This window comes from Trichoderma harzianum, assembly GCF_003025095.1.
Source record: "Trichoderma harzianum CBS 226.95 unplaced genomic scaffold M431scaffold_24, whole genome shotgun sequence".
Classification (NCBI taxonomy): Eukaryota; Fungi; Ascomycota; class Sordariomycetes; order Hypocreales; family Hypocreaceae; genus Trichoderma; species Trichoderma harzianum.
In genome coordinates, this window is record NW_020209272.1 from 98105 (window position 1) to 125980 (window position 27876).

The window sequence follows — 27876 nt, forward strand, 5'->3', positions numbered from 1 at the left end:
GTACACCTTCCATGGGCCAGTTTTACATGCGGGATTTCCTTCGTAGAATTTTCTGGCCCTTGGAAGCCGGCTGTCCCGGGATTCCGACTTCTTGATCTGGGGGGGTGGTTCCTCCTTCAGCAGCTTTCGGCCTTGGTGTTTTTTATTCGCTCTCTTTGCTCAGGCCAGGGCGGGTCCCCGGTCGTCTCTCTTCACCTTCCCAGCTACTCCGGGCGCACAGGCGTGTGCTTTGGCTGGATGAGGCCTAGAGGCGTTGCTGGCCAAGAGATGGGACAAGAGGGTTAAATCGGATATCGGCATCGGTCGACAGCTTCGGTTGCGCCGGGGCCTGGCCCCAAGGTCCAAGAGTCGTATCCACACAGCAGGAGAATGCCCTTTCGGCGCCGCTCTTTTGGCTTAGGGCCAAGGACAGGATAACTCGGCCTTTGAGCGGCATGTTTGATTCTATGGCTTGCTATGCTTCTTTGGGACATGGCTCGCGGGTTTACCTGTTTGTTCTCGAATCAGCTTAGCCCAGGCGACAATCTGCCGTCGGTCTTCGCTGGCCGATGGGGGAAGTGGACAAGGGGGGGCGTGTGGGAAGTCTAAGCTGTAGCAGTACGGAGTACGCTTGGGGGAGTGAATTGGGATGGATGGATGGATGGAGACGGCGCGACCAGACAGACTCTGGCGTTCTGGCGTCTCATCGAAGGAGGGTAGAGAGAAAAAAAAAAAAAAAACCAGTCCAGACAAAAAAAAAAAAGGAACCACGGCATTGGGCCGGACTAGGGTGTCCCCAAGAGACTACGGGCTGGAATAAATATCTCTGGCAAGCCGCCTCGGTGGATGAACTTTTTCTCTCCCCTTCCTGCCCAGTTGCGACTTGTTGCGTCTTTTCAATTGCCAGTTTCGCGGCTGCTTCGAGGGCGCAATTCTTCACAACAATGTCTGTCTTTCATCGACGAAAGGGCTCCCCTGGGGAGGACGATGTTGAGGCCGGTGGTCGTGAGGACCACTCTGGCAGCACCGTCGCTCCCCCCGCGGGAGACAACCTTCCAGAATACGCCGCCCTGGAGCGATACATTAGCACCTATCGCGAGGGCTCCCGCAGCGGCGACGACAACGACAAGGACCGTCGTGATGTCAAGTGGTGGCAGTTTTGGAAGAGTTCCGGCCCCGACGTGATTGACAGTGGCGAGCCTGCCAAGCGGGTTGTCCCCGACGCCTGGCTGGATACCGACATCCGCACTGGTATCCGTATCAATGAGGTTGATGAGCGACGAAAGTGGGCTGGCTGGAACGAGCTGAGCGCCGAGAAGGAGAATCTGTTTGCCAAGTTTTTGGGTTTCTTTACTGGTCCTATTCTATATGGTGAGTTTGATGAGAGTCTCAATGAGTTTCATTTCAGTGCCAGTGAGCTAACCGTTGTGTGTCTCTCCAGTCATGGAAGTTGCTGCTCTGTTGGCTGTCGGTTTGGGTGACTGGATCGATTTCGGTGTCATCTGCGGTATCTTGCTGCTCAACGCCTTCGTCGCCTTCTACCAGGAAAAGTCTGCTGCCGATATCGTCGCCTCTCTCAAGGGCAACATTGCCATGCGTTGTACCGTTGTTCGTGACGGCCAGGAGCAGAACATTCTCGCTCGTGAGCTCGTTCCCGGTGATATTGTAAGCCAATGCCCTCTCACTCACTCTTGTTTCATTGCAACAAACAAGCTAATTGTTTCTCTCTCAACAGCTCATTGTCCAGGAAGGTGACACCGTCGCCTCTGATGTTCTCCTGATCTGCGACTACACTCGTCCTGAGGACTTCGAGGTCTTCAAGCAGCTCCGTGCCGAAGGCAAGCTGGGCTCCAGCGACGACGAGGAGGAAGACGAGGATGAGAAGAACCAGGAGTCCGCTCTGGCCAACCACCGTGCCACTCCCCTCGTTGCCGTCGACCAGTCTGCCATCACTGGTGAGTCTCTCGCCGTCGACAAGTACCTCGGTGATGTCGCCTACTACACCACTGGCTGCAAGCGCGGAAAGGCCTATGCCATCGTCACTGCTACTGCCAAGGACTCCTTCGTCGGTAAGACTGCCGATCTCGTCCAGGGCGCCAAGGACCAGGGTCACTTCAAGGCTGTCATGGACAACATCGGTACCAGCTTGCTCGTTCTCGTCATGTTCTGGATTCTCGCTGCCTGGATTGGTGGCTTCTTCCACCACCTCAAGATCGCCGAGCCTGGCTCTCAGAACCTGCTTCACTATGCCCTTGTTCTCCTCATCGTTGGTGTCCCCGTCGGTCTTCCCGTCGTCACCACCACCACTCTCGCTGTCGGCGCTGCCTACCTCGCCAAGCAAAAGGCCATTGTCCAGAAGCTCACCGCCATCGAGTCTCTTGCTGGTGTCGACATTCTCTGCTCTGACAAGACCGGTACTCTCACTGCCAACAAGCTGTCCATCCGTGACCCCTACGTCTGCGAGGGTGAGGATGTCAACTGGATGATGGCTGTCGCTGCTCTTGCTTCTTCCCACAACCTCAAGACCCTCGACCCCATCGACAAGGTCACCATCCTGACCCTCAAGCGCTACCCCAAGGCTCGTGAGATCCTTCAGCAGGGTTGGGTCACTGAGAAGTTCACTCCCTTCGACCCCGTCTCCAAGCGTATCACCGCTGAGTGCCGTCTCGGCAAGGACAAGTTCATCTGCGCCAAGGGTGCCCCCAAGGCCATTCTCAAGCTTGCCAACCCCAACGACGAGCTCGCCTCTCAGTACCGTGAGAAGGATCGTGAATTCGCTCGCCGTGGTTTCCGATCTCTTGGTGTCTGCTACAAGAAGAACGATGAGGACTGGGTTCTCCTTGGTCTCCTGTCCATGTTCGACCCCCCTCGTGAGGATACCGCCCAGACCATTCTCGAGGCTTCCCAGCTCGGTGTTCCCGTCAAGATGTTGACTGGTGATGCCATCGCCATTGCCAAGGAGACTTGCCGTATGCTTGCTCTCGGTACCAAGGTCTACAACTCTGAGAAGCTCATCCACGGTGGTCTTGCCGGTTCCGTCCAGCACGACTTCGTCGAGCGTGCCGACGGTTTCGCTGAGGTTTTCCCCGAGCACAAGTACCGTGTCGTCGAGATGCTCCAGCAGCGTGGTCACCTTACTGCCATGACTGGTGACGGTGTCAACGACGCCCCCTCCCTGAAGAAGGCTGACTGCGGTATCGCTGTCGAGGGTTCCACCGAGGCTGCTCAGGCTGCTGCTGATATCGTCTTCCTTGCTCCCGGTCTGTCCACCATCGTCCTGGCCATCAAGACCTCTCGCCAGATCTTCCAGCGCATGAAGGCTTACGTCCAGTACCGTATCGCTCTGTGTCTCCACCTCGAGATCTACCTGACTCTGTCCATGATCATCATCAACGAGACCATCCGTGTCGACCTCATCGTCTTCCTTGCCCTGTTCGCTGATTTGGCTACCGTCGCCGTCGCCTACGACAATGCCCACTACGAGCCCCGTCCCGTCGAGTGGCAGCTGCCCAAGATCTGGGTCATCTCCGTCGTCCTCGGTGTCTTGCTTGCCCTCGGTACCTGGGTTCTCCGTGGAACCATGTACCTGCCCAACGGTGGTATCATCCAGAACTTTGGCTCCGTCCAGGAGATTCTCTTCCTCGAGGTCGCCCTTACTGAGAACTGGCTCATCTTCGTTACCCGTGGTGGCAAGACCATGCCCTCTTGGCAGCTCGTCGGCGCCATTCTCGGTGTCGACATCATGGCTACTCTCTTCTGTCTCTTCGGCTGGCTGTCTGGTGCCCCTGAGATCGACAACCCCGTTGACCTTGCCATCCAGCGCCACGATGGTTGGACCGACATTGTCACCGTCGTCATTGTCTGGCTGTACTCTTTCGGTGTCACCATCTTCATTGCCATCGTCTACTTCATCCTCAACAAGATCCCCTGGCTCAACGACCTTGGCCGCAAGGACCGCAAGCGCAAGGATACCATTGTTGAGAACGTCATCACTGCTCTCCAGAAGCTCGCCATTGAGCACGAGAGAGATGAGACTACTGGTGTCAACCGATACCTCCTCGCTGACAAGGCTATTGACAACGAGGATGAGTAAACGGGTAATTTAATGTCGCGGATGTTTACCAGGCTGAGAGGACAGAGTAATCGTTTTGACTCCTTTATCCCCCCTGAATAACTTAATCATGGTCTTACGAACTACTCGCCTGCGAAGCCAAAATACTATTATTGGTGATCTTGGGGAAAAGAAAGGTTGGTCAAGGGGACCAAGTTTCTTTTGTTGGGGAAGAGCGAAGCCAAACTACTAGTTTAACATGTTCTTTCTGCATTTTCTGGTTATATATATCTATATTGCCTGTTTTGCAGAACCATCACGTTGCTACAAACCAAGTCGGATGGGAGGGAGAAAGAACGATAGAAGAAGTTCTCCAGCCGTGGATGCATTGTTAACCTTTTGATTCCCCCAGTCGCTAACTTAATTTAAAACCTAGTATAAACTTATATATTTAGTTACTATAGACTTTTCATATCTCGCTAATGTGTTACGTTTTTTAAAATACTTTTTTCTGCGTCTTCTTCAATTGCAAACTTGTGATGTGCTCAAAATGTTCCCTACCAAAAAAAAAAAAGTTATACAGTTTGAAGAGAGCTTTTCTTCGCACTCTTGACACTGGACTTACCACCTTGGGGGAGCTTTCCAATCTTACACACCCTACCACCACTAATACGAAGAGCAAAACAAAATGGCGCAAACTAAGTAAATTTTTTTTTCTCTTCTCTGGTGAAACTTGCGGCCCACGCCACCGGAGTTCGCGAGGATAGAAGGGTTCGGAACGGCGGCTCTAGTTCGACTCGAGCTAACTGGTCTAGTGTCAAGCCTTAGTGACCTTCTGCGCTCCATATTATTTCGCATTTTCACCTTGGTGAGTGTGATGTCATGGTGAAAATGAAATTTCTCGCCGTTGCTTGCTGGCTGCTGGTTGATATCGATACGACGGGGTGGGTGTTTGAATATGCTCGGTCTAGGTGAGGGCTTTGTTTCGGCGGTTCGGGTAGAAGAGGGTAGGAAAATGAAACAATGATCATCGAGAGAGGCTCAAACGCTGGTCTAAGGTAGTTTTACATCTACAAATGCCAATTCCCATCAAGCTTTCTGGTTTCCGCGTAGATCTACTTTCCGTATCTTGCGAATGGGCGAAAGCCGTATCCCCTCAGCCGGGCTGAGTTTAAAATGGTCAGACGTTGCCGGAAAAGACAGCTCGGGACCGCGTGTATGGTACGCCCGACTACGCTTGTGAATTGCCAGTTTGGCTGTCATTACGTGCTTATGGCGTGGAAAGAAGCTCGATGTAACGTGGATTGGCGGTGGTGATTGGTTTGTTTGGTATTTGGAGGCTTGGATCGATTCCGAGGTGGCCGGATGTCGGGCGGAATGTCTCCCGGATTGGACACCTGCCAGACTGGTTGACTATTCCCATTTTGGTGTTTACCTTGGCTATGCAGGTTGAGCTATGATGGCTAATGTTAGATGTTTATTTACGGCAGTTGTCGTATGGCTGACTTGTACGGGTGAGGCGTATATCGAGTATTGACGAGATCTGTTATGGGTTAGAAGGGGGAGTGAGAGGAATGCTTGTTGCTCCTGTGGGTACCATGATGTCTTGTGGTGTATAGTAGTAATCTTTGGGCATGATTGCAGAAGCATATACCGAAAACGTCGACTGACTGATAGGAGAAAACTGGGGGATGAGAGTTCCGATTGGTGGTTGACAGCATGATCTGGATCTCGAAATTTGATGTACATACAGTCTTATTAAGTTGTCATTTCCATCTTGGGCCAATTGGGGAATATTGTGTAACAACGTGAGAGGAAGAGTAGCACGTAAGATGGAAACTTGCATTGGGTGAAGAAGATCTATTGGGTCCTTGTTTCTAAATATACGCGTATCCATTCTGAAGTTTAGATGTAAACTTTGGCCTGCTGTTTCTCTTCTCAAATTGGCACAAATCTACGACTTATTTCATACATGGAGATCACAGTGAGCATATCCAGGTGATTTTACTTTCTTTTGTTATTTATACTCTAGACAATTAGCAAGATGTATTATTTATGCCCAGATATTCATTGTGGTCGATTATTGAGCCGCGGCGTGGAAAGCAGCAGCCTTCTGGCCACCCAGTGACAGATAGAAGCTGGTGTCGGGGAAGTCGTTGTCGACGCCAACAAACTTCTGGTTGGTGGGCAGTTGGTTGACCTTGAGCGCGGGCATGCTCTGGGTGCCTGAATTTAAAAACATGTTAGTTGGCTGTTGTATGAAAGATGAACATCCTGAAGAAACTTACCTTCGTTGACTTCGTCAAACATGGCGTTGAAGATGAACAGAGGCTTGATGGCCATGGAAGTAAGGGCATCAGCCTGGGCGGAGAAGAAAGAGCCGTTGTTGCGGGGGAAGTAATCGAATGCAGACGGGTTGGTGCCGCCGTTGATGTGGTAAGCAGAGGTTCCGGGGAAGATGACGGGTGCGTACTTCTTTCCGAGGGACTGCAGCAACTGTGAGTCTGGGACCTGGACAGAAGAATGGAAGCCCTGGTAGCCGGCAGCAGAGTAACCGCCAACAGTCCAAGGGCTGATAAAGTCTGCCGCCTTATAAGCCTGGACAAAGCCAGAGTTGCTGTTGACATCGCCAGCCCACTGCTCAGGCACGCCGAAACCGACGTATAGGCCAGCGCTCTTGAGCTGGTTTGCAATGTTGAGGCTGTCGGCAGCGCTGGTCTTCATTCCTTGGAAACCGATGCCAAAGACCATGGTGACGGGCTTTCCGTTCTGGTGGATGTAGGCCGATGACGTGGTGTAGGGCTTGATCTTGGAGTTGTAGTCGGCGAGGACTTGGTTGGCGACGCTGCCCTGGGAAGAGTCGCCGCCGGAGACGTCGTACTCGACGATGAAGCCACGGCCATACTTTTCAGCCGCTGCCTTGACCTGGTTGAGGATCTGAATTTGTAGTCAGATATTGATCTTTGGGAGGGGCTTGTGTGTTTATCATGTCATGGACTAACCGTAATGAATGACTGGTCGTTGATAGATCCAAGGAATCTCTGCACAATTACACCATCGATGCCGTACTGTTGCATCCACTTAAAGTGTAAGTCGACAACACCGTCGCAGGTTGCGTCGTAAAACTTGGCGGGCTGGCCGTTTGGCAGCGTGAGGCCGGTGTTGAAAAGGCAGTTGGCGGGATACTGGCTCACATCCGGGATGAAGTCAATCTCGACTACGATGGTGTAAGTTACAAGGGAATGGTCATTAGTCTTGTCTTAGAGAAGAGCATTTTCATACTGTTGTTGGGTCCTGGAGTTTGGCCATCGGCAGACCAATGGTTGTTGACGCCGGCACCCGGTTTACGGAACCAGCCCTGGTAGCCGTAGAGCCATTTGCCCTGGATGGTGGAGGCATCAATGGCCGCCGCTGCTCTGACAGGGTGTGGGTGTGAATTGTGCGACGAAGCTGATGCCGCAGTGGCGTAGAGGAGCCACGACAGAGATGTCTTCATGATGAATCGATGTGAGATGGCAGTGAAGTAAATTTTGACTTGAACCTCCTTACTCACTTCAATGCAAGGCTATGGAGCGGCGTACAAGACCTGGTATATATACTACTAGTTTGACTGAGATTCCCGTCTTGAACCCCTACGGAGAGATTCCCAAGTCCGATCGCAAGATGGCACGAGCCAAGCGGTGTCAAACGTTGGGCTCTGATTACCTCTTGTTTCAGTCCCACCACAGCTCTCCATCGACCGATTAGGCACAAACAGGCAGCTCGTATGGCGATCTTGTCCTGATTGTCTTTCGCCTGCTGTTCAGACATGCAGACGCAGGGTATTAGCTGCTTCTCTCATCACCAAAATGCCAATTGGGCCTTCAATTGACACCAATTGACTATTATCCGAAGGCTCGTGTCCCTAAACTCCGATTATATGAAGCATACGACGGAGCACAAAGTAACATTACATGGCAGGATTGACTAATCAACTACCGACGCGGTCCAGATGCGATCTGCCTGCGGGTGACAGATGCTCATTCAGGCACAGAATAGGTAATGGAAACGGCCCGAAGGGAGTAAGCTAAAATAAGGGATGGCCAATGGGGGTTACAATTTATACGGTTTTCACTACGACCTTCTGTGAGAAATTATGGGTATTTGAATGCCATGCCGGTTATTCGGTATACTTTAATCTATCTGGGAGAGCAGGGTAATACAGTGACATGTTCATGGGATGACAAGGTAGTAGACGTTTCAACAATAGCATCGTAAATACAATAAGCGGACCAGGGTTGCGGCACTCATAGTGACGGTGATCCTCAACAATTTGCATACTGCAGTCATCAGATTGTGTCTTTGCAGCCAGCAATACGACCAAAAAGGAAATCGGCGTTTACTGTAGGGAGAAAGTGAGCAAATTGTTCTGATTGGCTCAGAAGTTGGAAAATAATATGTCTTGATGCCTTTGCAAACCCGTCCCGTCGGTTTATTAGGGTTTAATCTCTCGCGCCTGTATGTTCTCCGAAACACCTCATCTTGCTTGAAACCTCACACAATATCTTGTAGTATTCTCTTATTTTCTTCCCAGTTAATACATGAGCTCCTTTTTTCGTTGTAAACCAGCTATTCATGAGATTAAAGTACGCATTCGAATTTATATATGCTGCTAGCGATTACTGAGCGCTCCAACAGCGTCCAGTTTGCCACCGAGTCTGGTGCTTACATTTAAGCGGTGTGCAAGGCATCGACTCCATATAAATGTCATATCTTGAAACCTGCTAAGTTGACGCAAGAGCTTCTGAAGCATCAGCAATAGTAGCAGCAGTGTGCAATAATGAGCCACTCTGATAGGACTATCTTGTGAGCTGGCTTGAGAAGCTCTTATTGGCTTTCTACACTCCAGTTGGCCAGAAACAACCTATTACTGGGCTCTGAGCACCTGCATACAGTAGTCTAGAAGCTGGCTAATCATTCTGTACTAACACCGCTGGAGCTAAGGCACGGCGATCCCTGTTCGCCTCTTTACTTACTTGCGATTCTTAGAAGGGCAGAAACTTGTCATTAGCGCGATAGCTTGGAGAAACAAACTTTTGATATCCGTTCATCTGATGACTATTGCGCTGTCTTTAGCGCCGGACACAGTGAGGCTTGGACATTTCGATGATGAAGGCTTTATGTCATTATGATAGTCTGGAAAACAACGTGATTTAATTTTAAAAATGAATAACAATAACAGCGGTTGGATAGTCTTTCTATTCCAGTACAACTCACATTCCACAGAACTCACAGATACTATCGTCTTGAATATCGATAGAATAAACAATGTCAACTTCTAAGCCACCATCATTCTTCGTCTCTCTTCCTGTCGCGTCTCTCAGCTCCTCCACCGACTTTTATAAGTCTCTTAACTTCACCCCTCTTGATGATTATTCCGACGACGACACCGTGGCATTCCGCTTCCCTTACAAGTCCAACGCCAATATCTGCCTCATGATACACTCTACCTCGCGGTTTGAACAATTCATCCGCCGTGGTTCAAAGATTGTACATGCAAAGGAGGTCACTGGCGCCATATACACCTTAGGTGTGCCGAATAAGGAAGATGTAGATGGGTTCCTGGAAAAGGCTGAAAAGGCGGGTGGCAAGAAAGACCCTTTTGAAATGAAGGAGTATGGGAAAGATTTGGGACTATATACGAGAAGTTTCGAGGACATGGACGGGCATATCTGGGAAGCAACAACAATGTTGAACGAGAAGGCAAAGGAGAAAGCATGATCCTGGTTTATTGTACTTGAACCCTTTGTAATTATTCCTACAATACTGGTTACTGTATATGACTTGACGGAGTTGGGTTTAATCTTCAAACCAACATATTTAAGTTCATTTCGCTATACATCTATGATCATGCACAGTTGGAACAATGCTGAATTACACTTCATAACCCCCCAAGTAGTTCGTAACAAAGCCAAACAAGCATGTCAGGGCCGCCTTACAACATAGTTGTCTCTCGTACGATATATATTATAAGTTCCTGACATACGTGAGAGGGTGATAACTATCTGCTCAAATTGTTCTTTAAGGGAGTAGCTATCCAGTATTCCGTCGACTGCGTGAAGTTTGAGCATCGAAAGTGCATATAAAAGAAGGCTATTTATTTACCCTTACAAGTATTTACTTCAGAGTAAATACTCGGTTCTTTAAGTACCTGCTACTATAGCTATAGTCCTTTAGTATCTGCTGAAATTTAGACTGATCATGAAAAATAATTAATTTAGGTCGTCAAATCAGAGAGTGGCCATCCAGTATCTCAGTGTATCGTTACTTGATGGAGAGGAATACCTTCTCTCTATTGGGTATCCCGCTCTGCTAGTGTCTGCGACTATGATCGGGCCATTCTTTTGTATCTGCATCACTACTACTAGAATTTGGAGACACGGCACGTCGGATAGCCAACTTAGGGAGCTGTACATCCATTCTCTGGTATAATTACCGCATGCATGCTTGGAGATCAATCGGCAATGCTCGCCTCATCGCGGGGAACGACAGATCGTGCATCTGACCCCGCATGCAGTCTCTCGACAGGGTTACACTCGGGGGCGAATGACGCGAATTGCCGATGGAGTTGTTGTAAAATTCACTATGAATGGCCGTTGTTGTCATAGTCTCAAATCTTCTTATTGAAGCTATTATCTACTATAAATTGAGTTGTTCATGAGACGTTGAAACAATAGTTGCGGCACTTCTCAATGGACGTTTACCTACCATCTTCATCATGGTTTCAAACACGTTATTTGTGTTCTATGCTGGACTTGTGCTATTAAGCGGTGTACGATCTGGCGCAGCCGATACAGAGACAAGCTGGCACAGATTTGTTAGATCTCCCGTTTCGAATATCGTTAAACCAATTGGCATTGTATCAGGTAGCACAATTGGCAATGTTTCCAACCCCAATGGCTTGATTAACCGCCAAGGCCCGACAGTATTGAGTCGAAGCGATGAAAACGACCTGTTGCCAACAGTAGTGGTGGATTTTGGGCAAAATGTGGTCGGTGTCTTGAGCCTCGAACTTGCTGGATCACAGAATACATCTGCTGGGCTGCCGGGGTTGAGATTGGCGTTTTCCGAGACGATGGAGTATCTCACGAATCGGAGTGACTTTACACGCTCTGACAATGCTAGTGGGGTATGTTCAACACTGAAATGCATCTTTGCTGGGATCAAATGACTTACATATTAGAGTAGAATGAGAAATTGACCAACGGAACAGATCAGGTAAGCTTCATATCTGTGGGTACAAGGCCAACTTGCAGAATTGCTCATCCCCAAACCTTCCAATCGATAGGTAGCTGTCAAGAACACAAATTACACCTGGACAAACTTTCACGGTTGTGAAGAAAGCACAAAGGTTTGCTCAGATGGGCTTCACGGCTTCCGTTATGTGAAAATATGGCTCGAAGCCCTGCCATCAGACGCACCGTATACATCCTCGTTTGGTTCCGTTTCCATCTCGGGCCTGAGCCTCGAATGGTCCGCATTTCTCGGAAGACCAGATACCTTCACCGGGTGGTTTGAATGTTCAGATGATGAGCTTACTCAATGGTGGTATGACGGAGTGTATACGGTAGATATGGGCACAGACGTGTTTCTCGCAAACGAGACAGAGCCTCGAGGTGCTTCAAGTCCCACCTTGGAGGGAAAACAAGTGCTCTTTGACGGAGCCAAGCGAGACAGAGACCCGTATGTTGGCGACTTGGCTGTTGCGGCATTAACTTCGTATCTGTCTCATGATTTTGCTGAGTCGACGCGCAATGTTTTGGAGGACTTGGCGTTGCATCAGCGAACCGATGGATGGATCCCTCCTGCGAGCATGTAAGTTTTCTCCGATGGTCTCGCCTTCTTGACAATGCTAAAGAAATACACATAGAAACAATTACACCTTGCCTCTGTTCGATTATCCGCTCTGGTGGGTTGTCAGTAGCGTTGACCTTGTCATGTATACTGGCAACACCTCGTATGCAGAAACTTACTGGGATACACTCGTCAGCGTCCTTGATGAATATTATCCCTCGAATACGAATAATGCAACTGGGCTTTTGGACAAAAATGCGGACATGGGTTATGGAGACTACGCATTTCTGCCTCGATCAGGACCGGTAACATACTACAATGCTCTGTATGTTCACGCTTTGTCATACGCCTCACAGCTAGCTGAAAGCCTTGGCCATAACGACGACGCCTTGAGATGGTCTTCCAGAGCTGTTGTCGTTGGAGATGCGCTATTGAAGAATAATTTTGACAGCAGTGTTGGTGCGTTTTACGATGGCGGACCGTGTCCTGGAGGAGATGCAGGCACATTCTGCAGTGTCCATGCACAAGATGGGAATGCTATTGCTATTCTTGCGGGTGTAACGGATGACAAAACAGCAGCTGAGATACTTGATTACTGGCAAAACGCAACGTCTCAAGTGTATGGCAACGCGTTCTACGATAGCAGCGTGCTGAGCCCTGGGGATCAGTTCAACGATCGTGTCTACGCCTTCATTTCCTATTTCGAGATTGCCGCTCGTTTTGTTACTCCTGGGAAAGCTTCGTCTGCCTTTGACGAGATTCGAAGACTGTATGGATGGATGGCTACTCATGATCCCTACATCACACAGTGGGAGGGTATTGGGCCAAATGGGACTGCTTATGAGGGTGGCTTTACGTCCATGGCTCATGGCTGGTCAACGGGAATTGTCCCATTGTTGACTAGCTATGTACTTGGAGTGAAGCCCCAAACGCCGGGGTTTCAGACGTGGAGGATATGCCCTATGGTAGACGGAGGAGGGCTCACATGGGCTAGAGGAGACGTGCCAACTCCAAAGGGAAAGATTGGAATCTCCTGGGAGAGAAAGAATGCGCAATCTGGTTTATTGTTTGTACTGGAGACGGAAACACCTAACGGGTCTTCCGGGGTGGTCTGTGTTCCGACATTTGGGCTGGAGAATCCGAAGATATATATGGATGGGGCATCTCTTACATTGTCCACAGGCCAGATTCAAGACTGGGTGAGCGTCAATGTTACTGGAGGCAAGCACACCTTTACGGTTGAATCTTGATAGCCTAGAATTCTGTATATTCTTTCTATATTCGTTTGCTGAAGCCATTTTTATAAGCATACCATGTTTGCGACGTAGCGGCATGCGTTGGGTGTGTATGACATGAAGCACGCCCCAGTGTTAGTGTTTGTTCTCAACGAAAAGCTTCGTCTATCTATAGTAATTAATGTACTATATTGCTTATTGAGCAGGTGTATTCTCTCCCTCGTTTGAACTCTCATCTGTTCTCTCGCTTTCTTCATCAATCAGCGTACTGCCCGGAGGTGGGAAGTTGGAAAACAATAACACAGTCATTCCAATCACAGCGATTGCCTGGAGTTGCGACACATATTAGAACGCTCTTATTCACAAGGATTGAAGGTAATTTAACCACTTACCGCATTGCAGTAAAACGTCGCATACGCTTTTCCCACACTTGCCAGGCTCGAGAAGATTAACCCAAATAGCCCCTGCGTTGTTAATCTAGCAATATTCTCTACGAGTGTCACGGCGTTTAGGGCATCCGCGCGATGAGATTCTGAACACATGTCGGTGATGACGCCTTTGGCTGCTGGTGCAGAGCCGGAACCGAAAGGGAGGAGAAAGGCAGCTACAAGGGCTCTGTTAATACTGCGAATGAACATGGATCTATTTGCTTCACAGAGAGCTTACCAAGATAAATATGCCATCTCTTGGTAGCGAATGCGACGACAGTGGTGAGTGCACCGTCGACGACAAGACTCCATCGCAGGAAAATGAGGTCAAAGTGGCCGACCTCGTGGTGGTGTTTTGAGGAGACTGGCCTGGTTGGCTCGATATCCGCCTGTTCACCAGTTGCCGCATCAAATTCTCCAGGCTCAGTAGGCAGTTGATCATCCGCCGTAGAAATAGACGAATCGTCTGTGTCTTCAGGTTCTGAGTGGGAATTACGCTTGAGCATATACCGTCCGAAATTAATGATACGCGGAAACAAGATGATGAGAAAAAAGCTTCGCATAAAGGCGAATTCGAACATGAGCCACCCATTGTCTCCTTGATCAAAGTCGAATGCCGCGGTGGCATACAGCTGGGTTAGGAGAGGAGCATAGTCCGTTGCAAGCTGTTTGGCACTCTGGTCAGTATCGAAGAGAAAGCTCAAGGTAAAAGGATCTGCTATACTCACCACTCCAAGGAAGATGCCGGCGCAGAGAACGATGACGCCGTAGTGCTTCTTGATGCCGCCGCTTGATGTTCTGACGCGCTGGGGCACGAGAATCTTGAGCGGAGCGAAGAAGCCTGCAATGCCCTGCTGGCCGGGCTTCTTCTTGCTGCTCATGGAATCTGGAGAAATGTATGGCAGAGCAAAGTGCACGTAGGCACAGGATATGAGAAAGGTGATGAAGGCGATGTCAAAGGGCGCGCGGATATCGATTGCATCTCCAATCATTCCGCCAGCTGTCATGTCAAAGAGTTAGCGAGCGATAGAGTGCTCTATAATTGGAGGCATGCATACCCAAATACCCGACACTCTGTCCAAGCATGATGCTTCCCTGTAGCTTTCCAAAGACAACCGTCCGCCGAGCTGGCTCAACAAGTTCACTAACAAAGATGTTGGTGATGAGAATGTACCCGGCTGGGCCGCCAATAATGGTGACCAGCTGTGTGGCCTGGATGATCAAAATGCCCGTTCGCTTGCCGGCTATGACTCCGAGGATCTGTGCAAGGACTCGAAGAGCGGGCACGAAAGTCTGAATCATGAGAGCGGCGCGAGGGCCAATCTTTTTGACAGTCCATCCTGCAATAAAGAGATTGAGAGTTCCTAGATATTATAGGAGTTTTGTGTCAATGCTACTCGTATAAATAATAACCACAGGAATGCAGCCCAAGGTGAGAGGAGCACATTCAGAACTCACCACAAAGCGTCGTGCTCATTCCTAGAATACTGAATTGAGCGGCGGTCCCCGCTGCGATTTCGTCGCGACTGCATCGCTGGCCGGGGCCTTCAAATGGAGGGTTGTGGTCGTAGAATTCGTCGCATACCATAAGATGGAAAACATACATGAGCCTCTCTGGATGTAAGTATAGGCTACACTTTGAAGAAAACAGAGGACATGATATCACAATTGTGAGGCCGTGAATAAGAGGCGTGAGACTCACGGTACTTGAGTATAGCTAAACGCGACGCAGATTAGAAATCCTGCCGCCAAAATGCGGTTCTCGACATTGGTGAAGATGCCGCTGAGCGAGTCTCTGAAGCTTCTCTTCTGGCTGACCGAGACCAAGGCCTTGCGGCCAGGAAGCAGCGGCGTGGTCTCGTCTGTTGCCATTCTGAACCAACAGCGCCTCTCGAACCAAATCTTGGCGATTCTGGTTGTCGTTCACTGACTGCTTGAGCTGAAAGGGCGGATTGAGAAAAGAGTGCTTCTGCCTTCCGGTTTCCGTAGGTCTAGCTAAGACGCCGGTGGATCAATGGTTCCCCAGATGGCGAATAGAGGCCGTTGATTGCGTGAGTTGACGCCGAACCCGCAGCAGCAGTTCCGATGGATTGTGGGCCGTTTGAGCAAGGGTTGTGGTGGGCGATTACCAATTGATCCTCCATTGGACGGAGAAGGGCGCGAGATAACATCCGTCTGTTGAGGATATCTTCTGAAGTGATGGTGGCTGTGCCCGTATCTAACTTGGTCTTTCGGCTTTGGAGAAATCAGAGATTACATAGTATATACAAATGCATGTTTGGCTTTACACACGGTCAAATGTGGCTTTCACTTGTATGGCGCCTTGGGTTCTAAGGGTGGATTCTACGGAGTAATTGAACCGATTTTCGGGGCGATCCGTAACCGCAATTCTCATCAACTCCTCCTAGATCACATACATGCATCTACATCCAACTTCTAGTTAAACGTCAAAAGCACTGCTTGCGAATATCGCACCGGAACAGAAATCTCTCCCTTGTTATTCGGGCGAAGCACACTCTCGTACTGTTTCGCCACTCTCACCGGCTTTCCTTCAGCCAGGTCGTAATCGTAACTTAATCCAGCGACCGTAATATTCGTTTCGGAGAGCGCGCCCGGAGCCGTCATCAGCTCGACAGTGGCATATTTAATTCCCCGTTGGCCAGTGCTGATAGTAAAGGTCGTGCTCGGCGTCTTCGAGGCTTCGGCTTGATCAGTTGAAGGGTTCCACTCATGCAGATTCAAAAGGACGACACGGGCCAATCGGCCATTTTCGTATGCTGCGTATGCGGAATAGAAATCGCTGTTAAGATCAATGTTGTTGATTCTCGTGTTGGGGTGGGCTCCGATGAATTTGGAAACCATAACATGACCGTAGTAAGGAGGATTCGTCGATGGTCCTGTGCCGTTCTGTGCAATGGGCATCCAGGCACCGTAGCGGTACGCCGTTCCTTGGTGCATATGCATGCGATTTACTCCCTATGAACTCGATTAGAGCTGACTTGGTAGAATCTGGGTCCCTGTTGACTTACGAAAGATGCATAGTAGAGCTCATAGTCAAGGACGAACAACGCAGAGCCAAAGACATTGGAAACTCCAAACGCCCCTTGACCAGAGACGCTGTTTGTTTCACCCAGGGTATAAACACGACCCGCATCATGATTGAGTTTACAAAGAGACTGATGAACGGTTCCATTGATAACCACGCTCGTGTGATTCATGAGGGTACCTGGTCTCAGTTAATGAATATGATCAATTTGGGATGGAGTCCTTGGTAAACTATACCTTGTAGCGTTGGATTCTGACCAGTTGAGGAGATGTATCTAGATCTCTATTAGTAATTCAAGTTGGTTAATTCAAGAATGGCTGCAACTCACCCGTGCTGTGACACCTCTGAGATCCACCCATCTCGGTCATAGTCGAACGTGCTGTTCCATATCGTCCATGGGGAGAAGAACGAATAAGGAGTCGTGATATTGTAACAGCATGTCGATGGAGCATAGAATCTCAGAGACTTGCTCGGGGTCTGAATATGTCGTGCACGGTCAATCCACTCCTCAACCCAGTCCTTTTGTGTCCAAGTTGGGGGTCGGAATCCAGACAATGCGCCGTAATCATTTTCATTGCCTATCTCGAACAAGTGTAACCGATCAGGAGGAATTTGCCGCAGAGTCTGTGAAACTTCCCCTTTAAGATTCTCAAGATACGTAGAGTCGTTCTTGTAAAAGTTTAGCCCAAAGATGTACTTTGTTCCCTCAATGGCGGTTAATGCTTCCCAAAAGGTTGGGCCGATGGAAGTATTGCGTGGCTGATCGGAGTTGTAAGATGGATCCCAAAAATTGATCAGCTGCTCTTTTTGGTCCGGAATGTAGGTGACATGGTCCCTGGATAACATAGTAGGTTAGTAACCGTCCCCCGCTGAGCAAGAGTTCGAGTGCAATACTGAGTATTTCCTCCAATTCGAAGAATCTGAGGCACATCTCCATTGAAAGCTCTTAGATTGGCCAAGAGATTGTTGGTGAATCTGTTTGGATGAGATTTGTTTCCTGAATGATATGTTGGTTATTTTACCAGTGGTAAAGGAATGATCATATTCTACCTTGGAAGTCAACTAGAAACGCAAACTCAATGGAAAAAGACTGAAAGTCAAGCGAGATAGGAGGGCTTGATGACGCTGGGGTACTTCTGGCGACATTTAGATGAACTGTTTCGCCTGCAACGAGGCTCACAAATGTCGCAATGGACGAGGCCACTGAAGTTCGGACCATGTTGCTTTTCACCAAAGAAGCTCAATGAAGTCGTAACTTTATTGAATGAGACTTGATATCATCATCAATGCCTCGCAGTTACTACTACACTGGGAGCGTCTTATATCCAACTGATCTTCATCTAGCTGCCGCCATGATACGTTGCTTTTTGCGGGGAGAACGAGATCGACGTCATATGAGCTTCATTGTCTTGCCATTAACTACAAATACGTAAAATAGAAATCAAATTAGCCTAAACATGTCCCTTAGTAGAAGCAACTTGTTACTCCTGTCTTCATGGTCTTGAAATCGGATCCAAGCAGGGTTACATCCCGACGGATCGGAAAAGAAAGATCTGGGGTTTCAAAAAATACGCGATCGTGAAATACCGAAATACCGACCCCAGCTCCTACATATGCAGTCATGGCAGTCGAGCGGTAAGCAAAATATGCGGAATAGCAAAAGAGGAATCGTTCGATATACGTATTGATCAAAAGTAATACTTCATAGAGGCTATATAGGCTTAGATTTAGTAGATAATGCCATATAAAGATGGGGTTTCCTGGATGATGCGCGTGAGTCTCAATGCCATTGTTGCTTCCATGATTGCCACATTTGGAAGATCTGACCATGTGAAGCCATGGGGCACAGAATTTATAGATTAGAATACTTTTTACGTTTGAATAACCATGATTGTTGCTGTCTCTTTACCGGCATCATCAATCGTGAAATGGGCAGACTACCCTGCTGATCATCGCATGAGGGAAGAATACGAGACCGAAGGTATAAGTAATCAGAAAACTACGGGTAAAAAAGGTATATAGCTAAATGTTATATACATCCGGAGAGAGCTGGAGTATCGGCAAGAAGAATCCGCATTGTGACTGGCTGCATATGTTGGGCCACTAACATGTAATACAGTCGGCGACATCAGTCTCACTCTAATAAGCGGCGCCTTTTATCTCATTGCATTACAAAATCTTTGACCACTATATTCGGTGATTTGAGCAAAGGATTCCGCCCTAACTTCATGCAGATACAATCGTCAGAGCTGTTCATTAGTGAAAGTACGGTCTGCAAACCGCCTTGGCCACTGCCCATCCTTCATCAAACGCCGCGACTAGCTCATCCGGTAACGGGCCCTTCTCCAAGCTTGTCAAATTCTCCTTCAATTGTTGAGCACTGCTTGCTCCAATGATGACCGCGTCACCATGCTCATTCTTCAACAAGCTGTGATGAAGAGACCATCTCAAAGCTGCCTCTGCGGTGGGGATGCCGAGCTTGGCGGCTACTGGCCTGACAACATCTAGGGCCTTGAAGTAGGTCTCGTTCCAGTATCGGTTTCGGTAGTTTTTACCTTGTGCTTTCGAGGGGTCAAAGCGGCTACCCTCTTCATGCTCTTTGAAGTCAAGCTTGTACTTGTCTGTGAGGATTCCTCCGGCCAGCGGATTATACTGGTAAAATGCAATGCCGTAATTTCGAAGGCAGGGAAAGAGCTCAGGCTCTACTGCTCGATGGAGACCATTGTACACGCCTTGATAGACATCGGGCTTCTTCCACCCATTGCGGATGCAGATTTCGCAAATCTGGGCGGTTTCCCAGGCAGAATAGTTGCTAATTCCGAAGCGTTTGAAGTAGCCTTCTTCGTAGAGTTTATTGACTTCGCGAAGAGTGTCTTCGTATGGGGTATTGTGATCCGGTGCGTGTAAGTACCACATATCGACCTATTGTCAAATGAATAAGCTGATGATGTTCCTCTCAGAATGTATGTACGATGCGCTCTTCTTTTTGGCTTACCTTTTCGGTCTTGAGATCCTTCAGACTTTCCAAAAGGCCCTTCCGAAGACCCTCAGGTGTGTGATTATATTGGCCACTGCTCGGCGATAGCTTTGTATCCATGACAATCCCTCGCTTTTGCCAATCTAGCTGGCCAAGAAATCTCTCAGAACTTCCTCCACCATACACTCGGGCGGTGTCGATCTCTGAGTGACCGAATTGCTGGAATACATCGAGAATCTCGGCGGACTCCTCCAAGGTATGAATGCGAGCTTGAGTGGCGCCTGGGAATAGCATTCAGCAGATGCACTTTCTTGGTGAGTGAATACAACAAACCTTTGTCTCCAAGGGTCATGGCGCCAAAGACCACCTTTAGTGCTGAATTAGGTTTTGAACCCATCGTTATAATTTGTTTCTCGTCTTTCAATCTTTGGCCTAGAGTTGAAGTTTGTTTATTACGGAAAATAGAGCGATGATGGTGTAACAACTGCGTCGCGAATTTTTTTTTTCAACAATCGGGACTCAATCGCTGCGATTGCGACACACAGCGGCTTTATTAGCAGAGGTTCAACCCCGCATTTAGAGATGATGCCATCCCTGGCACTATCAAGATATGGAGATAGGTGGAATTTCCGAGTCTGGATTCCCGAGTATATCACGGTAATAAGGAATATATCGCCCTGATCAATAGAATTTGGGCCACCTGTCTCCGCAATTCACCTAGTTCTTTTGACTATCTATTTAGAGAACCAGCTTTGCAATCGGGCTAGAAACGCGCAAGTGGAGGGGCGCTGGGGAGACCACATTGGAGGGAGCTCAATTCACTAGTGTTGCGTTGCTTGGTCTTGCTGTTTAGAGCGGTAGAAAGTTATAAAAGAAATACCACTGCATGGCTTAGTTATATACATTCCTAAATTTCCAAAGTTTAACTTAGCTGTAGCTAATTAAGTTGAGTTATAAATGAATTTTGACTTTAAACTTAAGGCTGGGGTGTAACTTCAGGTTTCCTTTAGCCTAGCTATTGTAGCTTTACTGACCCTTTTGCAAACAAATACTTGGTGGTGCGCTCTGTATTCTCTTTCGTTGCACGAAGACCTTCCGTAGACCTTCCGTTCGTCGTTTTGTTTATCCCGAACTCTTACTCTAGCGAATTGAATCATCTAATCTTGCAACCTCGGCACTCTGGAGCCAAAAACGCAGAGTGCGATGCCGAAGCTCTTCCCCCCAACCCTTCTGGAGAGTCCGGAAGCTAGAACATTTTGCTTGCAGAAGCAAACCACAGATATTAGTTCCCTAAGGCACCAACTACAAGATTCGGTGTTCCTAGGCATCGATGTGGAAGGCTGTGAAGGGATTGGAGAAGGCATCACGTCAATAGGTCTCGCTATCTTACCACCGACCAGTCTCCAATCTACCGAATTCCCGTCGCTACCATTTGAGACCCAAGAGTTTGTAGATCGATATAAAATCGAGTCTTACTGTTTCTATCTCGAAGGCCGAAGTCGACGAAAACCATTTCCCCCGTTTCCCTATGGATGTACTATTAAAACCGCAGACGCAGGCAAGGAAATAAGACTCATCGTTGATAGCATCAGACAACGCTATATTGGGAAGGATATCATACTAGTCGGCTGGCATCCTCATCCCCGAGAATTACCTGCTATTCAAGTGCTTTTCCCAAGTCTATTCCAAGAGATGGTTGGATGGGTAGATGTTGTCGATATAACTCGGCAAGTTTGTACATCGAAGCAGGAAGATCTAGGCAAGACTTGGCCACCTCTTGGAGATGTGATGCTCTCTATGGGCTTCAGCAAAAATTGCCAACCACAGCGCTACTGCCACAGCGCTGGGAGCGACGCTATTCACACCATCGCGGTTCTGGCCCGGCTTCTAACGCACGACACTAACGGACCGTCTTTAGAAGTGCGAAGGCGGCGACCATTGAAGCAGTGGCAGTAGCGACAAAAGTAATGGGATCATGGTGGGTAAACAACCCTTAAATTGCGTATGTATGTATTTTTGGGGGGAGTCTTTTTGTCTTTTGAACTTTCGCGGCGAGATGACTAGATTTACCACATTCGGCGAGGAAGCGCATACTACTGCCAGCAGGAAAAGGGAATACGAAGCCTTTGGGAGAGGCTAAGATTGCTGTGAAATGACATGGTCCCAACTTTTCCCAACTGCATAAGCGTGCACGACTTGCATGCGAGTAAGGCCAATTACAGGGCTGGAGGTAAAGGGAAGACCAGGAGGAGTTTAAAGCTGCTGTGAAATTTGACAAAACCACCGAGGTGAAATGTAACTGGTCAGGTAGTTAGCCAAGCACCAAGAAACTGTCAGAGTGCCCAGTCAAATTTTGGGACCCTGGGGGCAGAGATAAACTCGCCGCCGATGTAGTATTTCCATCACCACCACGAATACGAGCTTGTCAACTCAGGCAAAGCTAGTGTCACCTTGCTAATGAGCATTTGGTAATGTGAACCTATATTGCATGCAGCTACTAGTATCTTAGCAACTTTGATCATAGATTCTAGTAAACTAGCTATATGAGAAATAATGTTTGTATACCTCTTCATACATCACGCAACAAGCATGCTTCATGCAGCATACAGCTTATTCCTTTAGCGGAACGGTGTCCGTAAACAGAGATGCACTCCAGCCTGGAGGGTACCTGCCTCCAATAATAGTCGTCTTGTTAATAGCTTTCCTGATCTCCTCATTCTCCTCATCGCTAATGTTCAGTCGCAGCGCTCCCATGTTTTCGTCGTAGTACTTGATCCTCTTAGTTCCTGGGATCGGAATGACCATGTCCCACTGCTTCAAGAGCCAGGCAAGAACCAGCTGTGAATTCGTGGCATTATGCCGAGCCGCAATCTCTTTCAAAGTGGCAACTAGCTCCAGGTTCTTGGGAAAGTTTTCGGGAGAAAATCGAGGAATGTCGATTCGGAAGTCTCCTTCTTCGAAATCCTCAGGACTTTTAATTTGTCCAGTCAAGAATCCTCGGCCAAGAGGAGAGTAGGCGACAACAGCGACGCCGAGCTCTTGACATGTCTTGAGCATGTTCGTCTCTGGCAATTCAATCTCCAGCGCAAAGGGGCTGTACTCCATCTGAACGGCAGTGATGGGATGCACAGCGTGGGCTCTTCTTAGTGTTGCGGCCGAAACCTCGGAGAGGCCCAAATGCCGAACCCAACCCTTACTAAAGAAGAGTTAGTATTTTCTCTTCATAAGGCATGGCGGAATTTAAGGAGACACTCAGTGCTGAGACTTACTTCTTGAGTTCGACCATGGCCTTAACGGTGTTCTCAATGGGAACACTTGAATCGACTCTATGGACATAATACAGATCGATGTAATCCGTTCGAAGACGCTTCAAACTCGTCTCGGCACATTCCTTAGCATACTCAGGGTCGTTTCTAACCTTGCCTCCGCCCAGGTTCCCCCATTTGGTTGCAAGAACGATATCTTTCCGCTTTTCGGGGTTGCGGTCAAACCACTTGCCAATGAGTTCCTCACTGTCTCCATAAACATTGGCAGTGTCCCAGAATCTTTCTCCAGTTTCGTAAAGATGGTCGAGGACCTTGAAACGCTCCTCATCAGACTCTGTGGCTCCATAATAAGCGCTGATGCCCATCGCGCCAAAGCCAATGGCTGTGACGAGAGGGCCATCAGTTCCAAGACGCCTAGTAGGAAGAGACATTGTGGGATGAGTTAAGCTGAACGGTCTAAGTTGCTGTCAATGAAAGCGATTAAAAGCGCAGTAACTGCTGTTAAGTTGAATCTGTCGAGTGTAATATGCTAGGCGTTTATGTGTTGATGCCATGAATATAGTTGTTGAAGTTCTCTTTGAGATTGCATTTCACTCTCTTTTATCTCAACTCTTCGCAACATGTTCGTAAACTTGAGTCAAGACTATCGGCAAGTCTATCGGCAATAAGAACCACGGAGTTTCGAAGCGAGCGGGGATGGATCGCAGTTCCGGTGCTCGCCTTTATGAAGCCGGCGTTAGCGGTGGCACGAATCGCCAAAAGAGGCAATTATTGCTTGTTCGAGGAGACCTGTTATGATGTGATGTCAGCCAGTGTCAACAACAAACGATGTTTGAGGATAATAGGCAAGTTGTTTCATCGGTTTTACTTAAATTCCAGTTTACTTTTTCCCGAAAACTACAAATGCCGCTTTGGCCGCTTTTGACTTGTCCTGTTGCCAACGTTGAAACATACGGTGATACGACTCAGATGCCATCTAGGTCGGCCTTCCGGTCCCGACAGCATTGTGTTCATTACAAAGAGGACTTTGACTCCACTGTAAAGTAGGAGCTCCGCGGTGAGGTAACAGCTCCGCGGTAAAAGTTACTATGGTACTATGAATTTGGGACGGAAAACTGGCGGTTCAACAAGTCCGATGAGTTGAGCCCCAGTTAAGCAACACCTCTCATTCGATGGAGAAGGAAAAGACTTCGGCGTTAGTCTTTAAATGTTTCTAACCATCGCCGATGGCCAATAAAATGCTCCATTCAAAACCCCACCAGCTACCTATTTGAGATTTCAGATTTGTCCGAAAAGACAATGTCCAAGACAGTAATAAATGACTATTAAGTACGCAGCTCCCTCCACTATCCATCGAGAATTATAAATTGAGCTCTGACTTCTGAACCATTTCTTGAATTGTCTTACTTCTTCCGTGTCAGAAGACTGAACCTCTGCAGCGAATTATTAATGTACGGAGTTTTCACATAGCGAAAACAGGTTGTTGCAAGGAAATGTCATTGGTATAAATAGCATTCACGTGGAGAGTTAAAACAAACAATATACTATTCAAGATTCTAGATGTGTGCCGCATAAGTCATATTCGCAATTCTACCTTTCGATATTCTGTTTAAGCACCTGAAAAAATGGCACTCTCAATTCCCAAAGTCGTCCACCAGTGGACTGTAGGCGACGGAGAAGGATTTGATGCTTTGCAGTATTCTGAACAGCCGCTCCCTGAATTGGGAGACAGTCAGGTATTGGTGAAATGTGAGTTTGATAGTGGATCCGTTTTATAGATATCGCCATCCTAACAACTCATACAGTGGAAGCGGTATCGCTCAATGTAAGTCGATACAGCGTCTCGACTTTACATCATCATGATTAATAAGTTTGCTTCTCAAGTACCGTGACCTTATGATAGCACAAGGGAAATCAATTCACCCTGTAGCTCCAAACGTTATACCAGGGTCGGATGGAGCTGGCACTGTTGTCGCAGTTGGCAAACACGTTCGTCGCTTCACTCCGGGCGACAGAGTTGTCACGGCGTTTTTCCAGGACTATGTCGGTGGGCCGTTCCAACTCTCCGCGGCCATCTCAGCGCTCGGAGGAGCGCTGGATGGTACGCTTCGTACTTACGGAGCCTTTAATGAACAGGGATTGGTTCGAATTCCATCAATCTTAAGCTCTCTGGAAGCTTCAACACTGACTTGTGCTGGAGTCACCGCGTGGAGCGCTCTTTTTGGGCTGTCCGACTATAGGGTGAGTGCTGGAAAATGGGTTCTGACGCAGGGAACGGGAGGCGTCAGCGTGTTTGCGCTACAGTTCGCAAAGGCAGTTGGTGCTAGAGTCGTCGCAACTACGAGTTCTAGTGACAAAATCGATTTTCTGAAAGGTCTTGGTGCTGATCATGTTATCAACTACAAAGAAGACGCCGAATGGGGCACCACTGCCAAAGCGCTGACCGGTGGAAGCGGCTTTGATCATATTGTCGAGGTTTCTGGACCAGTGTCTATGAGACAGAGTCTGAAGGCCGTCGCAATTGGTGGCGTCATCAATATTGTTGGGTATTTGGGAGGTTCCAGTGGTGATCAGCCGAGCTTCTCGGACTGCTTCCAGCACAGATGCATCGTGCGGCCGATTGCGGTGGAATCTAGAATCGTGCTGGAAGAGCTGTGTCGTGCGATTGAGGCAAACCCAGAGAAGCTTCGGCCCGTCGTTGACTCTAAAGTTTTCCGGCTGGATCAGCTCAAAGAAGCTTGTGAATACCAGTGGTTGGGCAAGCACAAGGGAAAGGTGTGTGTTGAGATTTCTTAGCAAGGTGATTATGAGAAGATGATGAGGTGATGTGATGGCCTTCCTGAGGAAGCTGTGTACATAGAATCATGCTCTTTCGCGTGCGGGATTATGTGCCATGTACATCAAAAGGCATCCCTAACAAGATGTACATATAATCCTCTCAGTTAGCATATACCTGCATCTCACGTACAATATATTGACTGTAGCGTTGTTCCCGGCTAAAATTGATACCATTCAGAGTCTGCTATGTTCCGACGCATCCTGCTAATACACGCGTATTCAGTACCACCACCATGTAAATTGGCGTCATGACACCACAGGGGTCCCCTCCAAACCCCGCGCCAATTCCGTGACCCCTCTTTATTTCTCCCAGGTGCTCAAGATGGTTGAAGGCAGCAAAATTGGCTTCAAGTTTGTAAAGTTGGGGACGTCAGCAAAGACGGGCTTTGACTCCTCCGCTGTCAGAGCATTTGCTGCATCCTGGGGCTTCTCCCAGGTCATCAAGACACCGCCGGAGAAGGGCGCATCAGGGCCGCCCTGGATGACCTGCCAGCTCTTCAGGCCGATGGGGCCCCATTGCTTATTCACAATGGGCATGTGTGTATTGATGTAGTAATCCATGTCGAAGTACTCGCCCTCCTTGGGCTGGTTGTAGAGAACTGTGAAGTTGGAGGCCATTGTGTCTAGGAAATGCTCGCTCGCTCAGTGAGTCTATAGGAGAGTCCAAATGTTAGTTTAAACCGCTTGCGATGGGCTGCCGTGTTGTTCGCTCGTACTTTGGGTGCTAAGATGTGAAATGGTAGTCGTAACTGTTGGATTGACAGCTTCAATACTCAAAAGCTGCTGAAAAAAGTATCTTTATATGTAATTATAATTGTCGATCGGGGCTGGTGGTGATTGTGAAGCGGTTTTAAGTTGTAGCCCTCCCGAATGATGCCGGGCGGAATTGGTGTTCTAGTGAAGCTACTAGAGCTGATCAGGCTTAACACTTCCTCAACAAGATTGCAATCTTTGTGGGCCAACGCCCAAATACAGAGAGCTTCCAGCGGTCGGATTCGGCCGGAAGGAAATAGAAGCCGGATATTATGAGATAACAAGTCATGGCCACCCAAGCGGGCACTCCAGAGGAGCACAATAACGGCAATTGTTGCCTCTGATAACTCATGGTATGGATACTACGCTGTATAGGATTGCGTATGATCTACCTATGTACTAGCAATTTGTTGAAGCACTTTGAATTGTCGGGTCTGCTACAGTTTACTTTTACCTGATTAAATCTGACGTACACCAGAAGCATTGAGAGATTGACCCACAAAGAAAAAAAATGAAATGAAATGAGACTATGACAAGCAAATAATATCCTCGGGCAAAAGAATGAAAATGAAGTAAAAAAAGAAATATCATGCCATAACGAGGAATCGAACCTCGGTCTTCAGTGTTTCATATCCACAAACTGATATACTAACCACTATATTATTATAGCTTCTTGATATTTGATGGGTGGAGCCCGACTAAATTTACATCATAAACACTTCGCGGCTCGAAGGCGAGCGATACCTTTTTTTCTTCGACCCGCCTTGACGAAGAAATATGCGGTTACAAAATTGCTGAAGGATGTACATGGAGGTTATATTTAGGGTCAAGATGGTCAGTCAAAGTGTAGTAGCTGGTTCAGATAAAGACGACGCTCCAGCTTTTGGGCCAAATCCAGAATCAATCCGTAGCTCAATCTTGTCGACAACAGTTGACCAAGTCAAGCCTTGAAGATTCAGGCCGCAAAGTATGACCGCTGCTGCGTAAAAGTTAAGAACAAACTCAGAATACATGCGCCAAAAGGCCTGAACAACAAGGTTCAAGCACAACGTATACAAATGAGCAATGTGTCTTTTCGGCCCACAAGCTCCATGAATAGCGTTTACTTTCGTCTTCTATCCACATTACTACGGGCAATCGGACAATTCTGAGAAGATCGCTTTCCTCTTCATTTGATCTCGAATCCTTTTCAACTCCTAATCCTGCTGTGTAAGTACCCAAGTCTCCATGAATCGGGCTTAATATTTCGCCGATGTCGTACTTGAGAACCGCGAAGAGCTTCAATTATTCTTGCTATCGGCTATCATTGGCATAACTTGCGCCGCTATGGCAACCTTCGAGCAGGAACGCAATAGTTTGCGCATTTATTTCACCAAAAACCCTCTTCCACCCAAACACTAGACATCAAAGTGTCGCATCTCCGGCTACATTGAATGCCGGCGCGGAGTCAATCTTGGTTCACCTGCTATT

At 48.1% G+C, this 27876-nt stretch overlaps 11 protein-coding genes and 1 non-coding gene across 12 annotated transcripts; 5 read left to right on the top strand and 7 right to left on the bottom strand.

The window, feature by feature from the left end:
* Positions 1 to 923: 923 nt before the first annotated feature.
* M431DRAFT_10743 (hypothetical protein) lies at positions 924 to 4072 on the top strand (the record flags this gene model as incomplete). The annotated part of the gene is made up of 3 exons (XM_024911647.1): positions 924 to 1350; positions 1421 to 1644; positions 1715 to 4072. The coding sequence occupies 3 exons, from the start codon at positions 924 to 926 to the stop codon at positions 4070 to 4072; spliced, it is 3009 nt and encodes a 1002-aa protein (XP_024768208.1).
* A 1955-nt stretch (positions 4073 to 6027) lies between these two features.
* M431DRAFT_513561 (hypothetical protein) lies at positions 6028 to 7565 on the bottom strand. The gene is made up of 4 exons (XM_024920052.1): positions 7313 to 7565; positions 7033 to 7247; positions 6319 to 6967; positions 6028 to 6256 (listed from the first exon to the last, which is right to left on the bottom strand). Exons 1-4 carry the CDS (start codon positions 7524 to 7526, stop codon positions 6111 to 6113), a joined length of 1224 nt encoding a protein of 407 aa, XP_024768209.1. The 5' UTR covers positions 7527 to 7565; the 3' UTR covers positions 6028 to 6110.
* Positions 7566 to 9281: 1716 nt separating this feature from the next.
* On the top strand, positions 9282 to 9924 carry M431DRAFT_513562 (hypothetical protein). Its single transcript, XM_024920053.1, has one exon. The coding sequence runs from the start codon at positions 9338 to 9340 to the stop codon at positions 9788 to 9790; it is 453 nt and encodes a 150-aa protein (XP_024768210.1). The 5' UTR covers positions 9282 to 9337; the 3' UTR covers positions 9791 to 9924.
* An 860-nt stretch (positions 9925 to 10784) lies between these two features.
* On the top strand, positions 10785 to 13426 carry M431DRAFT_546580 (glycoside hydrolase family 78 protein; the record flags this gene model as incomplete). Its single annotated transcript, XM_024921221.1, has 4 exons — positions 10785 to 11198; positions 11258 to 11287; positions 11358 to 11884; positions 11994 to 13426. The coding sequence occupies 4 exons, from the start codon at positions 10788 to 10790 to the stop codon at positions 13111 to 13113; spliced, it is 2088 nt and encodes a 695-aa protein (XP_024768211.1). The 3' UTR covers positions 13114 to 13426.
* On the bottom strand, positions 13294 to 15398 carry M431DRAFT_99658 (hypothetical protein; the record flags this gene model as incomplete). Its single annotated transcript, XM_024925180.1, has 7 exons — positions 13294 to 13425; positions 13491 to 13702; positions 13765 to 14191; positions 14255 to 14526; positions 14585 to 14890; positions 14985 to 15136; positions 15229 to 15398. The coding sequence occupies 7 exons, from the start codon at positions 15396 to 15398 to the stop codon at positions 13294 to 13296; spliced, it is 1671 nt and encodes a 556-aa protein (XP_024768212.1).
* Positions 15399 to 15819: 421 nt separating this feature from the next.
* On the bottom strand, positions 15820 to 17791 carry M431DRAFT_127900 (glycoside hydrolase family 79 protein; the record flags this gene model as incomplete). Its single annotated transcript, XM_024912348.1, has 6 exons — positions 15820 to 16502; positions 16556 to 16752; positions 16809 to 16846; positions 16901 to 17407; positions 17467 to 17569; positions 17623 to 17791. 6 exons carry the CDS (start codon positions 17789 to 17791, stop codon positions 15963 to 15965), a joined length of 1554 nt encoding a protein of 517 aa, XP_024768213.1. The 3' UTR covers positions 15820 to 15962.
* Positions 17792 to 18828: 1037 nt separating this feature from the next.
* Positions 18829 to 19946, bottom strand: M431DRAFT_99791 (hypothetical protein; the record flags this gene model as incomplete). The annotated part of the gene is made up of 3 exons (XM_024925196.1): positions 18829 to 19494; positions 19568 to 19830; positions 19883 to 19946. The coding sequence occupies 3 exons, from the start codon at positions 19944 to 19946 to the stop codon at positions 18829 to 18831; spliced, it is 993 nt and encodes a 330-aa protein (XP_024768214.1).
* An 806-nt stretch (positions 19947 to 20752) lies between these two features.
* On the top strand, positions 20753 to 21915 carry M431DRAFT_546585 (hypothetical protein; the record flags this gene model as incomplete). The annotated part of the gene is made up of 1 exon (XM_024921222.1): positions 20753 to 21915. One exon carries the CDS (start codon positions 20753 to 20755, stop codon positions 21503 to 21505), a length of 753 nt encoding a protein of 250 aa, XP_024768215.1. The 3' UTR covers positions 21506 to 21915.
* A 244-nt stretch (positions 21916 to 22159) lies between these two features.
* Positions 22160 to 23246, bottom strand: M431DRAFT_99600 (hypothetical protein; the record flags this gene model as incomplete). The annotated part of the gene is made up of 2 exons (XM_024925171.1): positions 22160 to 22745; positions 22819 to 23246. 2 exons carry the CDS (start codon positions 23244 to 23246, stop codon positions 22160 to 22162), a joined length of 1014 nt encoding a protein of 337 aa, XP_024768216.1.
* A 1194-nt stretch (positions 23247 to 24440) lies between these two features.
* M431DRAFT_501001 (hypothetical protein) lies at positions 24441 to 25611 on the top strand (the record flags this gene model as incomplete). Its single annotated transcript, XM_024917976.1, has 2 exons — positions 24441 to 24568; positions 24687 to 25611. The coding sequence occupies 2 exons, from the start codon at positions 24441 to 24443 to the stop codon at positions 25609 to 25611; spliced, it is 1053 nt and encodes a 350-aa protein (XP_024768217.1).
* A 342-nt stretch (positions 25612 to 25953) lies between these two features.
* Positions 25954 to 26271, bottom strand: M431DRAFT_99501 (hypothetical protein; the record flags this gene model as incomplete). The annotated part of the gene is made up of 1 exon (XM_024925161.1): positions 25954 to 26271. One exon carries the CDS (start codon positions 26269 to 26271, stop codon positions 25954 to 25956), a length of 318 nt encoding a protein of 105 aa, XP_024768218.1.
* A 725-nt stretch (positions 26272 to 26996) lies between these two features.
* On the bottom strand, positions 26997 to 27076 carry M431DRAFT_t193. Its single transcript has one exon. It is a non-coding gene; the product is annotated as a tRNA-His (tRNA).
* Positions 27077 to 27876: the final 800 nt, after the last annotated feature.